General features: G+C 31.5%; 1 protein-coding gene across 1 annotated transcript; it reads right to left on the bottom strand.

Moving 5' to 3' along the window:
• Positions 1-9,109: 9,109 nt before the first annotated feature.
• LOC150033626 (protein LPA3-like) lies at positions 9,110-13,905 on the bottom strand. The gene is made up of 12 exons (XM_090317554.1): positions 13,383-13,905; positions 12,967-12,997; positions 12,324-12,416; positions 12,166-12,228; positions 11,596-11,707; positions 11,027-11,112; positions 10,528-10,586; positions 10,343-10,445; positions 10,183-10,243; positions 9,921-10,003; positions 9,757-9,837; positions 9,110-9,551 (listed from the first exon to the last, which is right to left on the bottom strand). Exons 1-12 carry the CDS (start codon positions 13,724-13,726, stop codon positions 9,492-9,494), a joined length of 1,176 nt encoding a protein of 391 aa, XP_090173680.1. The 5' UTR covers positions 13,727-13,905; the 3' UTR covers positions 9,110-9,491.
• Between the last annotated feature and the right edge of the window lie 4,256 nt (positions 13,906-18,161).

The following is an 18,161-nucleotide window of genomic DNA, read 5'->3' as shown; positions in this document are numbered from 1 at the left end:
CTTTTTGGTCAAATATCAGAGATAAAAGGTTGGTGTTGCTTTTAACAATCTAGAATTCTTTAATCATATATGTTTATAAAAGTAGACAGCCTCCAAAATTCCACCCTCAAAAGTTTTGAATGGGGGAAGGCTTTAATCAAATTTGAAAGTTTGAACATAATTTTTCCAAAATATTTTGATAAATTATTACTCACCACTTCAAAATATATTAAATTACACATTAAAATTAACTGTAAATTAAGAAGTCTCAGTACTGTATAAAAATTAAATAATTAACCCTATAAACATCACTTTTGCCTATTGATTTCTATGTATAATTGTTTACCATTTAAGAGTGTTTTCAAAATCAAAACAAAATTTTTAATTAAAACTAGAGATGTTCAAATAACCCAATAACCCAGACAACCCAACCCAAAATGTAAAGGTTGGGTTGGATTATACTTTTTTTTATTTTTGTTGGGTTGGGTTAGGTAGTAGGTTGACTAAAACAAAATTTGAATTTTGTATATATATATATATATATATATATATATCTTTATTTAAAGTTTGCTTACTTGTATTGATTAATTTGTGAATTTGTAATATCTTTCTTATAAAAATGTTATGATATTTGTTTTTATTTAAAGTTTGCAATAAATATCATAGATATTTGGTATTTAACATTTGAATTTTATGAGATTTTAATTATTCATCATGTGTTATATATAAATTTATATATTTTCAATTAAGAAGAAAAAGTAGTTATAACCTGACAACTCAACCCAAATTTTAAGGGTTGGATTGGGTTGGATTGGAGACTTTATTTAGGTTCTTTGGGTTAACAACTCAACCAACTCGAATTTTCGGATTGTTCCAAAAAACACCCTCAACCCAACCTAATCCAACTCATGTACACCCTTAATTAAAACTAAAAAACAAAATATAGGTCTTGTTTGGAAACTATTTTGTCTTGGGTAATTAAACCTATTTTCTCTCAATTTTTAAAATAATTAGTATATTTCTTCAGTACAATAGTTGAATTATTAGTCAAATTCCAGGAACAAAAACAAGCTTTTAAAAAATAATTCTTTTAGTTTTCAAAACTTGGTTTGGTTTTTAAAACATTGGTAAAAAGTGGATAACAATGCAAGAAATTTATAGGTGGAAGGAGTATCTGTAAATTTAATTTTAAAAAACTAAAAACAAAAAACTTAAATGGTTACCAAACAGGACTATAATTATTAAAAACTTATTTTTCTTTTTGAAATTTGGGTAAGAATTTAATAAGTTTACATAGAAAATACGAAAACTATGATTAAAAAAAAAAGGTTATGTGAAACTAGCATAAAACTCAAAAATCAAATAATTACCAAACAAGATATTAAAAATAAAATATATAAACCTAAGTATATAACATTAATTCGAGACAACACAATAGTATGTACGTACTACAAAGTGAGAGTATTATCTTTAATATTACAATCGATTGTCCATTTCTTCACAAATTATTACTAACACACTTGTAGGTCAATTGAACATATTCGATTTAATATAATTAACTTAATAACGAAACATATAAACCTAAATCAAGAGGGCATTTAACAACATTACAATAATGAGTGGATACAAAATGAGATGATTAATTTTACACAATATATTCAATATTTGGGTCTTTTTTTTAAAAAAAAAAAAAGTTTGAAGTTAAATGAAGTTATAGAACAAATTAAAGTATGGAAGAAGATTGGAGAGATTGGTGGAGACCACTGGGAATATTCATTAATTTAGGCAATAAGTTAGGGAAAGGAGAGAATGTATAATGTAAGATTAATGAATGTGCAAACAAATGTTTTTTAAAAAAAAAAAATTAAAAGAAAAAAAAAAAGTAGTCTGTTTTTGTGTGAAGTGTGCTTTGTTGGTAGTGAACAATAGAACATGCTTCTGCTGCTCTCTCACTGCTCACCCAACTCAGAAATAACATGTTACCTGCCATTTTCATCCATTTATATACTTTTTCTTTTTTAAAAAATGTTAAATTTTAAATTTAGTCCATCAACTTTCAAATGTTTTAAAATTCATACCTCAATTATAGATAAAATTTGAAAAAAATTTAAGTCCGTAACGATTTTATATTTTATTTTTATTTTTTTTCAAAATTTATACTTGTTTTCCCCCTAAATTTTATACGGTAATTTTTAGATTTCTTGAAAAAAAAAACATCTAAATTAATTAGTCAATTTTGAAAAGAAAACTACTTAGGTACGTCCCATCAGATTGTCCAATCATAACTTGTCATGTGGTAAATTTTGTTTTTTTTGTTTTTTTTTTCTTTTTTGAAGTATTTTAATATCTTTTTATGTGAGTAGTAGAAAATGATGCACAAAAATGAGTGCATCTTGAAATGCATATAAGTATTAACCATTTGAAAAACCAAACAGTTTTTTTAAGACTATTTTTTTTTTTTAGTTTTCAAATCTTGACTTGGTTTTTAAAAATATTTGTGAAAATGGGATAACAAAACAAATAAGCTTACATGTGGAAGTAGTGTTTATAAGTTTAATTTTTTTTTAAAAAAAATAAATTATTATCAAATGGGACTTTAGAGTTTTGTTATAGACAAAAATAAAATTTATATCTAATATAACATTTAATTTTTAAGATTTTCGAATATGTTATAAATTTGTTACGCTTTTAAAAGTTCAATGACCAATTAAACACCAACTTTAAAGTTCAAACGTTAAACTTGTAATTTAAAAAATAAAAAATATCTCTATCATGAGTTAGATGAGAGAGAAATCAAACATCCTCACAAAAGGTTAGATTGATTAAAGAGAGCCTAGAAAAAAGACTACCTAACTTATCATGTCACGCTTTTTTTTTTTCGTCTCTTGGGATGTATGTAAAGAGCAATTGTAAAGAAGAAAATTTTATTGGTTGACTAATTAGAAGTTAAGTATCGTTTTAGTAATATTGAATAAGTTATATTTTCATTTATAGAAATATGAATCGACAATTAAAAAATGAAGGTAATTTTTTTTTTTAAAAAAATAAGACTAAAATATTTATATATATCATTCCATTTAAATTGAACTTTTGAATATAGAGATCACACTTATATTTATATATATATATATATAGATAATGAATAGTTGAAATGTGGTGGGATCTCTATATTTTGTTCTTTTTAAGGTTGTGGGAATTTTATTTTCATCATGGAACATAAAAACATCTAATAACCTAAGGCAAATGTGGACAAATCAAGTGAAGAAGGAAATATTGGTTTGATAAGGGGCCAAATAAAATGTGACATGTTTGTGCAATTGGACCAACCATCAATGATTTTTATTTTAGTAGATAATTATCTTTTTTTTTATATTATTATTCTATATAATTCAATTATGTGGGAAAACAATTATAATATGTAATAGTGAAGAATATATTATATAGTCTCTCTCTCATAAACCATGTGTCAATGATAGAAGGATGAAAGTGAAAGATTAAAGTGAACCCATTAACTAATGTCCCCCAAGAGCATCCCATTAGGGCAATGTAATTGAGATTCTTTCCCAAAATTTAGGCATAATTTGTTTGATTGATAATGTTGGCCAAACAACTTTTTCTTTGTACTTTACATTTTTTGTTCTAATATGTTTGAGATCATTGGTATGTAAATTATTAAACTTTGTTGGGTATTTATTTATTTATTTATTTTTCATTTAATCAAATTACGTCTTCGAAACTTTTAAACCTTCTATTTTAATTGTTATAATTTGCAGGTTAAAATAATCTTACTTCTATTGTAATTTTTAAGCTTTGCATGTAAAAAATATTCTTAATCATATTATATGGTTAAATAATGATTTTTCTAATAGTAAATCAAATTCGTTAATAAACCCAACATTAATATATGACTTCAAAAACATGTAGAAATATATTGATTATATTATAAAAATATAGAGAAATTCTTATAAATAGAAAAATTTTAAAAATATTTACACTTTATAGTAAAAAGTTTCAAGAGTGGTTTGTACTTTAGAATTTTTTGCTATAAATTGTAAATATTTTTAAACATTTTTTTATATTTAAAAAGGCCCCAATGTATGTTTTAACCCTAATGGATGTTTTGGTTCATCGTGTTCGGGTATTTATCGATTTTTTTATGAAACAATTTATGCTAAATGTATGTTTTAACCCCTAATTTGAGTACATTTTAAACTTATATCCTTGGTGAATGTTAAAATATGGTTGATAATAAACTTGTATGTCATAATATATATTGTATATATATAAAAAAAAGCACTCTCTTTAAAAAAAATTTGAATTCTTTTTATCTGCTTAGACAAGATAATGGTTAAAACCCTCAATAAGAGTTTGGACTTCCAATAATTTGATGGACAACTCTTGAGAGATCTTTTGGAAACCAACGTACATAGAAAATCCAAATGAGTCATGAAACATCCACTCAACTATGCTGCAACACTTTTTAGAGTTCCACGAAAGCATCAACATTCCACTTCCATTCTTTCACCTGAGGGGGGCACCATTAAACTTGATTCACTATGCTCTCCATTCGAGTAATATGTAAATCAACAGAAAGCCAATAAAGATACTCGTCAAGATATAAGTTACTTATCTTGAAACTACTCGAGCAACACTATGATTCTACTTATACTTAAAGAATCTTAATAGCTTCAAAGATACAACGATTTGTTTTTCCTAACTTATCCATCATCTACTCTCATAGGTTAGATACCAATCAAAATTCCCTAGAAAAGAGGGTCATATGTTAGGAAGGTAGTGGAGCCAAATAATACTTCATATCTTCCTGCAGAACAAACATAAAGGATTGATATTGACCCAAATTTTAATAATGTACTTGATCTAAACTTGATTATTTTTAAGACGATAATTAAGTATTATGTTATAAATTTTACCTACCCTTTATTTTGGAATTTACTTGTTTTTAAAAAGAAAACTTAAAAAAGAAAATGGTTTTCTAAATCACAAACCAATGGTTGAGGTATGGAAGTGGGGCCCAAGAAATTCAGGTGACAGACCAATAAAATCTAAGTACGTGGCTTGTCAACTGTAGGTGTAGGTGACAGTGATCCTTATTGTTTGATGTTCGTCAGTGACGGGAAAGAAATATTACCCAAAGAATAATATGATATTTGATAGATGTGATTCACCAAAACTATGGCCCCATCTTCCAATTATAAACATATTCTCATTTAATTTTCATGACTTACTCTTCAATTTCAACCAATAGATTGAGAAAATCTAGAAATAGTAATTAAAATCTTATTCACGCATCTATAATTAAGTTGATACTTCATTCTAATAGAGATACGCATTAATTAGAAAAGATATATATATTATATGTATATGTATATGTAAAAGACCATGTTTTCATTTGTAGTATATTTATAGATGAAACTTGTAAAAAGTTATGCCGATAGATTTCAAATTTTGATTTGATTTCATGAATATATTAGTGATTAATCTAATGATGGTATCTTAAGGAAAAAAAACTAATGATGATATGTCACATCAATTTGGTAAACTCGATTTATATAGATAATTAATATTTTATCTATCAAATATACTTAACTTTTTTTTTTATTGCACTTATGTAGTTTAGGCCACTTTTTCGATAATAGTTCACTGCTTTTCAATAAGGTCATCTTTATCAAATCATAATGGATTTTGATGTAATTGAAATGAGCTTGATTGATGGATGAATCACAATATGCCTGAATCGCAAATATAATTGGATTGTTTTTTATCGCGTTTACCTAGAAGTATGAACTTGTCACATTTTATTGTTATTGTTATCATTATCGTTACGACTTGACCCAAGGGAAAACAAAATTTCCCGAGGGACTGTGGGGAATCCCCAGTTTGATTGAGTATGAGGTCATATCGAGGATTTAAATGGGATCTTCGTTCGGGAACGGGGTAGGGACAGGGAGGGGATCCCTGCCCCATCCCGACCCTGTTTTAGTTATTTTTTTTCTAATTAAATTTTTATTAAATTTATAATAAAAAGTATTAAAATATTTTTTCTATTTATTAATTTGAACAAATATATGTAACAATAATACTAATTTCTTACATAAAATTTACAATTTCAATGTAAATACTAAATTTAGTTAATTTTAAATAATAAAAATAATAAAATAAAAAGAAAAAAAAATTTCCCCGTAGGGACCCAAAACTCCGAATGGGGATTCTCCGACTTTGATCCTGACCCCCAAAATCAGAGAATGGGGCAGGGACGGGGATTAAAATCCCCACGGGGACAGAAATGGGGAGTGTATCCCCACCCCGCCCTGGCTGCGTTGCCATCCCTACTTGACCCTAACAATAATGGTAATAGTAATGGTAAAGGTAAAGGTAACAATCAATGTGGCATATTCATAATTCTTATATTGTTATAGTAACAATATCTGTAACGAAAACAGTAAACGTAGTGATTCCCATGTAATTTTCAACTATAATCCGATTGAACACCCTTCATTCTTCAATTAGACTACACTATTTGATTATAGATTTCAAGGTGGACCCACAATTTATTACAATGACGGAGTCATGGAATGTAGGTAAATAACAACAAAAACAATCAATTAGGGTCCATTTATTACATTACCAAGGATGGATTACCTTTCACATGAGGTGAACGTGACCTTAATTCAATTGACTAATGATATTTTAAAAATTAATTTGTTCTTTTAATCAATTAGTATATCTCATGCAATAGTAATCAATTATTAATGACCTTTCATACATCGGTATTAGATCAATGGTTATTGATTAAAATAAAGAGTTGTTTTCGAATATAGTAAAATGAGTCTAACTTATTTATAAATATAGCAAAATGTTACTGCAGTGTCTATCATTTTAGAGATGTCCAAAAAACCTATGGAGTCGGGGTCCCACAGGGATTATCCCCGTATACACAGAGAATGGGGGAGGGAGTGAGAATTTTTTTTTCCGTTTGCAATTCGGGGCTGACGGGGAATATATTCCCCAACCCCGACTCCGACCCCGCCCCGGCTTTTGTATATAAATTATATATATATATTTATTTATTGTAGACTTTGTTAGGATAATTATTGAGGTTTTAATTATTTAAGTTTAAGACTTTATTACTTTAATTCCTTAGATGTTGTAATATTTAAGATAAGATGTTCTAATGGTTAAATTTTAATTTATAAAAATTATGAGAATTTAGTATTTTAATTATATCTTTTTAAATTGAATGTATACTATTGTTTTTATTACCAAAATTGATAATATATTTAAATGAAAGTTATATTGGATATGTTTAAGGAATGGTTAAAAATATATATTTAATTGAAATTAAAAAAATTGTTAGAAAAAAATGATGGCGGAAAAATTTTTCTTGTGAGAAACCTGATCCCCGCAAAATCCTCGTAGGAAAATTTATGGGGACGAGGACAGGGACATGAAGGGCTCTACATTCCGTTATATGTAAAAAATATTTTTAGCAATTTTGTCATTTAAAACAATTAATTAAAATAAATTTATTTTAAATTTTTTTAAAAAAATATAAATATTTTCGTAAAATTATGAGCAAAGCGAGAGACAATGAGAACACAAATATCGAAAAAATAAAGTATAATATAATAAATAAATAAAATTAGTTTAGAAAATAACACAATGAAATATATGAAATTAAAAATTAGAAATTTCTCTAGAATTTCTCTTTTATTCTCACCAGCATGTGTATTTTTTTACAAAATCCACAAATGATCAATAGTTTGGCAACTAGGATGTGACAAATTTGGCCACTAAGCATGGGTAGATATGACACTTGGTTTTTAGACACCAAGCCTAATAACATATTATACCGAATTTTTTATTGTATCACTTTAAACCCTAAACTTTGGAATAGTATCAACTTAAACTTCAGACTAATAATTGTATCGATTTAAACATTAAACTTTAATAAGTATATTGATTTAAACCTCAAATTTTCATAAGTGTATCCAAATAAAACATAATAGAAGGTTTAAATTGATACACTTATGAAACTTCAAGATTTAAATTATTACATTTATGAAAGTTTGGAGTTTAAATTGATACCATTATTAATTTAAAGTTTAAATTATTACATTTATGAAAGTTTAAGGTTTAAATTAATACAATTATTAGTTTATGGTTTAAATTAATACAATTCCCAAAGTTTAGGATATATAAATTGATATTTGCCCTAATATTTTTGTAATAAAGATATCACATAGTTCTTCCATGTACTTAAAATCCGCATCCAAAATATAGCTTACAGCTGAAGTTGGAGCCTCACTTGGGCGAAGAGACAGACAACATTATATTTTAAATCTGTCTTTTTCTTCTGTTTTGATTTATTTAAAAGTCTGCATCTATTTTTCAATTATATCTTTAAGATAATCATGATTGGTTGCCTATAATATATCGTTGACTACTTACATAACTGTATTAGTTAATTGATGATACATCTTATTACTATTACTATTACTATTATTACTAGTCAATGATAAATAAAACCACATTAGTGAATGATTATGATTGATCAATCACAGTTAGACCTTAGAGGAATGGTTTCCAATTTAACAAAATATGACATAAAGATTAATTACAAAAAGGACTCGTCACCGAGACTCAAAGACAATAAACTTCGTAAGGGACCAAACATCAACTAGATCCCTCTCCAACCCATTAAGAATTCTACCGTATCTCTCCCCCAAATATATACCCACAACAAAGCACACATTCCGACTTTCCAAAGAAAGCTTCCTTTCCGTTGAAAGGACGGACGGGGGAGGAACTTTCATCACATTTTCATTTTTATATAACAAATGATGATTAATCAAAGATTACAAGCAGTATAACTATGACTGATACCAGTAAATTAATAACAGAGAAGTTAATTAGTGATTGAAAATGATGTTTGAATGTAGAGCTTATAAAAAATAATTAGCTTTTGGTCCAAAGCAATTGCTTTTATTTTCTTTCCAAAACAAGTAGTTGTAATAGTTTGGATTGTTCTACATATTATGGATTCAGTTAAAAAACTCAGTTATGAACCACATAATGCATGAAAATAGTTGAACTTCATACTTGGCAAGGATTAAACCATCTAAGAGGCCTGATTTATACTTTTTTAAAGGAACATGAGTGAAAAAGAAAAAGAAACTCAGTATCAAGGATGAACAACAAATCGTAATTTACTGCGACTTATAAAATGTACAAGATTACTTCACCTTGAATTCCAGAGGTGAATGAGCTGGATTCAAGTTTGTGTCAATCTTCTGAAGCTGGTGGGTTGAAAAGAGATGTAGATTTAACTTTTGAGATAGAATTTCCCTGCAGTAACTCTTCAAAGATAGCCATAAGAGTCTTTTATAAAGAAGCCATCCGTTTGATCAAGGAAATATAGTTGAAATCTCGTGTCCGATGTCATCAACGTTGTGTCTACGAAAATACGAGGAAATAATTGACACTAGAGGTGCTCAACTACGCCATGCCGAAGATACTTCAGAGTCAACATCTTCTTCCCACCAAGTGGCAGCCTGCAAAAGTAGACTAGATTTCAACAGTTTCCTACAATTTTACTAATACGATTTGGCAGCAAAATATGAAGCAGATTTCTCTTCAAATTTCTGGTAGGTTGGTGGGGAAGCAAATAAGAATTAATTGCACAAGAAAAAGTAGCAATGAGTTATCGCCATATAGAAGGAAAGATATAAAACAGAATCACAGATATAAAGAAAAAACCTTGTAGCCCCTGCGGAGAAATTCTAGTGAGCTTCCTTGTTCTTCCTGTAGTCCAAGGACCCTTAATAGTTCATCTTTGGTCTAAATTACAAGCAACGGTTAGTCCAAAAACACCAGACAAATGTTTAACAGCTAAAAGTTTGAAGTACTTCAGTTTTACATACTTCACCAAGGGTGAACCTTGTCTCACTCTCTGCAACGCAAGCATAAGAATTATCTGATTGTTTTAGCATCACTTGCCAAGGTCCTGAAAGTATTATGAGGATGAATAGAAATGACGACAGATAGATGTAAAAACACAGATGAATCTAAAAATTAGCTAGCGAAACTTAAGAGGGTGGTGAACCAATTTGGACACAGAAAGATATCAAGAGAATTAAAAAACGAAATTCTCCAACAGAAAGTGCAATAAAACATTATACGCACCAGGGTATTGACGAAACAATGCTCCACTGTAATTAACAATATACGGTGCTACTGCTACTGTCTTAGTATCCCTCCCCCCAAAGAGAACCAAGAATAGAGAATTTAGTCAAGATATAAATATAAGTATAACTAAAAAAGTTTCCAAGATGAGATCCGAGACCTTAGAATACTCTCTGATTCGAATATAGAACACTGGGATAAATTGAGAGAGAAATCGATAATGCAAATCTTTGGGGGGGAATCCCAGTAAGCCCAAGTCCGCACTGTAATTTACAAACTTTTGATCAGTAGTTACATATATGAACCCAATATCTATCAAAGATGGATGAAGAGGAGGATCATTACCGCAAGGTTTCAAGTTCTAGATTAAACAACAGGGTGGGGATTGACGAAGCAAAAGTTTCCTGCAAATCCCAAAATGAGTCACCTTATGTTGACAGGCAAAAACAAATTGGGCTAAACCAAATGAAGTTAACTAAAACATAACTTATTACGTGAAAAAATGTCACTCAGAAAGCCATGAATAGGTCTTACGCAGAACGTGCCTATTAAGTTGGAGAAGAAGTATTTTATAACCATCAATCCCACCATGAAAGATGCCACTTATGTAACGGCAATAATTATAAGAACTCACCCCATGTCCTCTAAAATATCAGTATTCAGTAGACAGCTAAATCATAATCAATAGGAGGAAAACATTTTAAGAAAATATGTAGTGAAAAAACGGAAATTAGCCCAACGTGACCAATTAGAGAAGAAATCATGATAACTTTTAATCAGAAGCTAATCAGTTTATGCCATAGGTTCAAAAATTGCTATCTTGCAATTAGCATAGACATCATACCACATACTTCTCTATCAAACCAAGTTCACGCGTGCTACAATTAATGAATATATACAAAGATGGAGGGTCACTAGATGTCCAACGACCTGCAAATCAGATAGATTGCAAAGAGTGAGAAATCATCAAATGAGAATGTTGGCCCTGGAGAAAAGCGGGTAAAGAAATAAAAGATTATTACAATATAACACATACAGACAAGCTGAACAAGAAGAAACATGTTTATATCCACAAAAGTGAAGTGAAATACATAGGAAGAGGCAGTTTTAAGTTTATACATAGTTCTCTCATATAGGATTATGTTCGATCATAGTATTTCTCTCTTTTTTTTCTCTCATCATTTTTTTCTTCCCTTTGGCTCTTTCTTTTCTCCCTGTCATTTTCCTTTTCTTTATTATACAGTTTATGAATGTAAGTTTCAGTCTTGCCATAATGGTTAGGGTCATGCAAAATATATCATATATTTGCAAAACGCACTTAATAGTGAAACACATGGCCATGACATGCACATAATAAAAAAAAGAGGACAAGAATGTGAAACATCTTCTGAGATCCATGCGTATAGAACCAACCTGAATTCTCGTCTTCAAAATCAAAATCAAGGGTGTTTCTAACAGATCTGAAGAAAGATGTGACAGGCCCAGCAGGGACATCATCCAGGGAACTTACGGTTATTCCATCAATCTGAAAGATAAAAGGGAAAAACAAGATCAAATGAGCACATAAAACGGGGACCAAGATTTATATTGTGTGGACAAGCTTGCCTAAACCCTCATCATGGTGGGAACAAATACATTTTTTTAAAAAAGAAAAAATCCCTTAAGATGAAGCAGTTGAGGCTTTGGGTGGATGCTCTTTTCACTATCTTTGGAAGGACTGACTAGAGACAAATAGGATAATTTTTCATCGAATATATAGATTTTTTTTCTTAACAACTTTAGGATGTCCTTCTTGGGGTGTTTTTCCCAATCCTCCAGAATTATTTATATAACCAATTAATAACAACCACAGAGTTTCTGCTGTAATATCTTTTCACTTGGTTTGGATCTTCCCTCTCTTTTGGTACTCTTACCATCTTAAACAAAATATTTACTTCTTAACAACAAGGCAAAACAAAGAGGTTTGAAGAGTTGGCTTGTTACCGAGTCGAGAGCTGTTTTGAACAACTGTGAAGCTCTGCGCTTCTCTGGCTTATCTGGAAACACCTAAAGTTATAACACGAGTTTTTAACAGCTGCACAAACTTCCAAAGGGGTTTGCAATATATATATATGTGTGTGTATATATACATAGTTGCTTACAATGCAAGATCTAGTTCCTCTCTTTTCTTGAAGATTCCTTGCAACAGCCAGGGCAAGTTGGATATTTGCATCAATGAACTCATCTGAAGATCCCTTGACATATTTAGAAATTTTCTCAAATCAAATGAACATCTGCTATCAACAATCCAAATCAACATAATTCTGAATGTAACCCATACTCCACACATCAAGTGTCAAATCGGTGGAGGCATTTATCTATACCTCATGTTAATATACTATTCACAACTTCTTTTCAACTGGTGTCCTCGCAAGGAATACTATTCTATATTCATGGCTAGCTCATAAAAGAAAAACATGCAAGCATAAAATTCTTTGGACAATTTATACCATGGCCCTAGGTTAACTGAGTACATCTATAATCGAGAACTAATACGAGCTGCAAGGTACATTGGTTGAAGATTTATGATGAACGACTAAATATTTAAGCAGGTCTAGTTTTCCCCCTTTTCTTTGAGGTTCCTTGCAAGTTGATTATTTACATCAATGAAATCATACAAGGATCCCTTTACATATATAGAAATATCCTCTAAGGAAAAGGCCTATATGGGGAGTATTTTAATAAATGAGAAAACATAATGTTCTGAGCATCGAATTCCATTAAGAACATGCTTTAGAAAGATACCTTATACGAAGAAATGTTGCTAGGCAGGGGTCTGAATATAGGAAATCCCACCAAAAAAACAAAAAACAAAACGAGGGTTAGAAAATAATGAGGATTATACTCCGAAACATTTCGACGCTAAAAGGATATTGTTACTTCTCATAAGCTGCAAAGATATTAAGAAACAATTTACCTAAACGGACTACGGTTTGAATCTCAGTTTCAAATAAGACTGAAATAAAACCCACAACCGATTACTATACTTCGGGGCAGAGGAATTAGCAGAAACGAAAATAAACGTACAGCATTGTAGTAATAACTCTAATGCTAACTTGCTAAGTAACAAATTAAAGGAATGGACAGTGTTCCTAAAAAAACAAGCCTAATAGGACTGAAGAATAAGACCCCCAATATTCATAGAGAAAACGAAAGATTACGGGAAATCAATCTCCAAGCGGATCTTTCCGTCCTCCAGAGCATAAGCAAGAGAATTCGCAGCATCGGAGACTAAGACCTCGTAGGTTTTGGGCTTATAAATGGGAACTCCAGCCTTAGGATCGGAGCTCTGAGTAACCGGTGAAGTTCGTTCTTTGTCACGACAGTGTATCCTAAAGCAAAATCCCGAAGTTGCCAAAGTTTGAGCGCCAAATAAGCTGGATCGTGTAGAACGCCGTAGTGCGCAGAAGGAAGAGGAAATGGGAGAGAAGAGAAAGTTGCTGTGAAACGATCGAGATAGAGAGGGAATTTGCGGTGGTGAAGAGACAAACGCCATGATCGCCATGGCTAAGCTCTCTGAAGTTCTCAGTCGAAGTTCAGTCGCCGGGGAAAAGACAGCCGGTCGTTTGGATGAGACGATAACGAACTTGAAGACGCCACTTTATGATTTTCCCGCGGGTCCTCTCTCTTCCAGAATATTTGCATTAGCCCCTTCAACTTCTTGAAATTATAATTGAGATACTTAATTCTAGTTCTATGTATAACTATTTCCTTTTATATATTTCAAAAAAATAAGTATTTTTGGTTGGGTTTTATGTCCTAAAATTCGTGATTTGTAAATAAAAGAATTTATTATGAGAATTCAATAAAATTATCATTGAATATATTGTTTTTTTAGAAATCCAATAAACCTAAGTCCCTTGACTATTATATGAGTACTTGAACTTTATGTAGAGATATACAAGTGAATCAGGTTTGAGTAAATAGTAAAAATGATCTATAGTATATGAATAAGGTTGGGTATATTACTCTAGTAACACTATTGGATGTGATCTACTCTGTAGTTGTTACAAAGAGTTGTAAAGTACTACAAACGAAGTGATTCTAATTCGATCATGTTGAGATATGAGGAATGGGGGTGTCCTGTACAAATGAGTTTTGTGCAAGATCAGGCCACGAAACCAGTCACTCTTACTTTATAACGTTGTTTACTATTTAAGACTGACTATTTCAAAGCGATGACCTAGGTAACTTAACCTTAATCCTAAGCTAACTATGAACTCCTGTTTGTTCGGGATTATCCTTTGATCTGTAAACGGTGAGAGTAGACCAACTGCCTCTGCTCAATAAGCTTACCATTTTGGGGATAGGACCGGATGAATAGCTGGGAACATAGGGTGCAAGAGGGAATTCACTCCTACCCGATTAGGGTTATTAGAGAGGTTGTTCCTTTAATGCTGATTCTGGGTGTTGAACAAGAGGCCTCACCCTCTCATTGGCCTGAGAGAGATTCAATTTATTGATTGGATCACAAATCAATTGTTCATTAGGGGATCCGTAGAACTTAAGGAACAAGAGGTAAGGGTAAAATAGAGATTCGACCCAGCCGTTATTACGAGCAACCTATGAAGAGTTAATTTACTAATCATGGTTATATCGAGTGGACATAATATATCTACAGTGAAGGGAGTTCAACTATGGGTTTTAGTAGAATCACCCATTAGTTAACGAATGGGGGTTAGATCGATCTAATGAGTTTAGCCGTTTAATCTCGAATCGTTAGAACCCATGATCTGTAGGTCCACGAGGTCCCCCTATTAGCTCGTAAATGGATTAACTATAGAATAGCGTGATAAGTCAATTTAAAGTGTTCAAATTAGAATTAAATGAAATTGGAGAAATAATATTTAAATATGATTTAAATATTTGAAGATGGAATTGTGTAAAGATTAATTTAATATTTGATATTAAATTAATTAGAATTATTTAAATTGTTTAAATAATTATTTATTAATTTTATAAAGAAAATTTTTTGTAAAATTAATAATATTTTTCAGTTTTATTAAATAAATTTTATTTATGAAATCCATTTTGATAAAATTGAAAAAGAAAAGAAAAACACAAAAGTTGGAAAATTGATTTTCCATTGTCTTCATGAACTAGCTCACCAACAACCCACTTTAAATCTTCATTAACTTCAAGCATGAGCTACATCTCATGCAGAAAATTTCTTTGCATGTATGCCTGCAATATATTGAAGAGATTGGAGTGTTTTGAAGGGAATGCAACCAAACAAATTTTTGTGAAAAATTCGTGAGAGAAGAAGGTTGTTCTTCTGCTTGGTTGCTGTTGTGAGCTTCTCCAAATTCCCTTAATTCCAGCTTATTTTGAGTCCCACTACTCAATCTTGAGTACCAAGAGGATAGTAGAAAAGATTTTGAGGTGGTCTACAACAAGATTTTGTGGAGATTTGCAGCTAGTTCAAAGCTTAGAGGAAGTTCTTCAAAAGGTATGTCATGAAATCTATTTATTTCTGTTGAAGCATGTTTTCTTTTCTGCCAAAATTAATGAATTAAAGTGCTTATGGATCCTGGTTTCTTCCACTGTGCATTGGTATCTTCCACAACTGGTATCAAAGCATCAATAAGCATTCAATTCGGTTTAATTTTGGTTTGGTGGGCGTTTTATATGAAAAATATGAAACTGCTATACTGATATGGTTCTTTCAGTTTTGGCCTATAATTTCTCTCTAATTTCTTATTTAAATTTTTAATTGGCTCTTGCTTGATGAGCTTTAATATGTTCCCAAGAGTTTGTAATTTATTTGGAGTCATTATAGTTGAAATTAAGCTGTATATCGAAGAAAAAAACGAAAAGGTCGAGTTGTAGATTCCAAAAAATCAGCCTCGGTTCATATCGTCATTGAGCTTCAGTAGCTAAATGATTGTGTAGCTTTGAGTGTTGATCATTGAGGTGTTGTGCGCTAGACGGCCGTGTACCTGCTGGAGCTAAGCGATGCGTTGTATTGCTATACGATGACATTATATGATCGTGTAGCTTTGGGTGGGAGCTAAGCGGTGCGGTGAAGAGCTATACGATAGCGCTGAGCGATCGCTTACCACAACCGTTTACCTTTGATCCGGAGCTAAACGATGCGTTGAGATGCTAAGCGATAGCACTACGCAATCGTTTACCTTTATGCGGCAGCTAAGCGATGCGTCGAGATGCTAAGTGATAGCACTACACGACCGCTTATCTATATGCAGCAACTAGGCGATGCATTGAATGCTATGCGATGGAATTAAGCGATCACTTATCTTTTACGCGCACTAAACGATCGACTTCAGGCGTTAGATGATGGAGCTAAGCGAACGTGTAGTAAATTGTCTGTGCTAAATGATGGAGCTGCGGGATGGTGTTAGACACTAAGCGATCGTGTGGCTTCCTTTGGCACTAGACGATGACACTATGCGATAGAAGGAAAATACTACACAATCGTATAGCTTTGCTAAATGATCAAGAAAATACTAAACGATCAGGAAAAATGCAAGACGATGGTTGTCCTTACTAAACGACGAGACTTAGTGAGATGTTGAACATGAGCGAGAGCTGTCGGTTCGACCAGTTCTCTTGTGGTCCGGTCCGATTCAGCATCGAATGGTTTTTGGCTGGTTTGGTTCAGACAGTTCGGGTCCGGTTCAAACTATTTGAGTTCGTTTTAGAGTGGTTCGAGCGGTCCAGGAGCAGTTCATAAGCTGCTTTGTAATAATTAGGTTTTGTTTGCTTGTTTTTGCCAAAACTAAAACCATATCATTTAGGGTTTAATTATTTATGCATGTGATGTATGTTATAATTAAATAAATCTTGTATGTGCATACAGTATGCCATGTAGATTTAAAATCCCACCATAGGAAGCATGCTACATGCATTGAAAGTATGTTATAAAATGTTATATATATAGTATGCATGTTAGAGTTTCTTTTATTTAATATAATAGCTATATTAGATAATGAATGCCTTTATTATTTTTCGTGGATGTTTAGCATGTCTAAAATTTTGTAAGCTGTTATAAAATTGGATTAGATGTTTAAAATCCATAACAAAGAACACCTACATGCTCATTTAGGTTAACCGCTTGTTTTAATAGTTAAAATAGGTCGTTAAAACTTGTAAAACTAGGGTTACAAACTTAACTGGTATATAATCATGTTGAAGGCTGGGGGTATTTAAGTTGATGGTCTACGAAATCTCCTACCTGGGGACTATGACCGAATAATTGAGCGTGGTAACCAGTTTTATGAGCATTCGTGAGCGGTGTGAGGTAATAAAATTGGTTTATCACCTAGACATCGTAGGTTTAAAATCCATTTATATGTATTGTACTTGGAAAAACCACCTAGACTTAGGGTTGTTTTTATTAGCAAAAAAAAAAAGCTAAGTATAAATTTACCCAAATATTTAGAACACTTCAGTGGGAGAATAAAAGTTATTAGCTCTCACGTCCTCAAGAGTTCACACCGTGAGATCCATGCTCAACTTTTTGTCGATTTTACCTCGACTGCTCCATATGGAAAGTGTTTGCATGGGTCAATAACAAGGTGAATGAGGGAAGTCGTTCATAGTAAGTGGATGAAGGAAATGTGTCAAAATTGTCCTACGGTCTCCTCCATTAGTTTGAACCATGAGATTCTTATGTTGCGTTGCTGTCGTTTTTATGCGGCATTAGCTAGTCATTAATCGCGGCAATCTCTACGGAGGGTTGTAACATAGGATTTGGAACAACCCAGGTTTTAGTAAAATGAATAGGGTCTTATAATTCCATCTTGGGTATTGTCTTCTATTTCGGAGGCATACTCATACCATTCTGTAAGATTTGAAAATGGCGAGTTTACACTTACAAGATTTATTAAGTGTTAGTAATGATCTTAATCGAAAACGATAACTAAATGACTATCGGCATATGAGTTATTCTAGAGATAGTATTTGGTCAAGAATTGTCT

The sequence above is a fragment of the Benincasa hispida genome, chromosome 9 (assembly GCF_027475165.1).
Source record: "Benincasa hispida cultivar pf3 chromosome 9, pf3_genome.v1.1, whole genome shotgun sequence".
Taxonomy (NCBI): Eukaryota; Viridiplantae; Streptophyta; class Magnoliopsida; order Cucurbitales; family Cucurbitaceae; genus Benincasa; species Benincasa hispida.
This window is presented reverse-complemented; position numbering and strand designations above follow the sequence as displayed.

Bases quoted from the DNA above. Each gene is read 5' to 3' on its own strand.
- LOC150033626 (XM_090317554.1), bottom strand. From the start codon at position 13,726: ATGGCGATCATGGCGTTTGTCTCTTCACCACCGCAAATTCCCTCTCTA. The intron at 12,229-12,323 runs GTAAGCAACTAT...TTATAACTTTAG, and splicing joins GAGGAACTAGATCTTGCATT to GTGTTTCCAGATAAGCCAGA. The intron at 11,708-12,165 runs GTAACAAGCCAA...TTTATCTTTCAG, and splicing joins TCAAAACAGCTCTCGACTCG to ATTGATGGAATAACCGTAAG.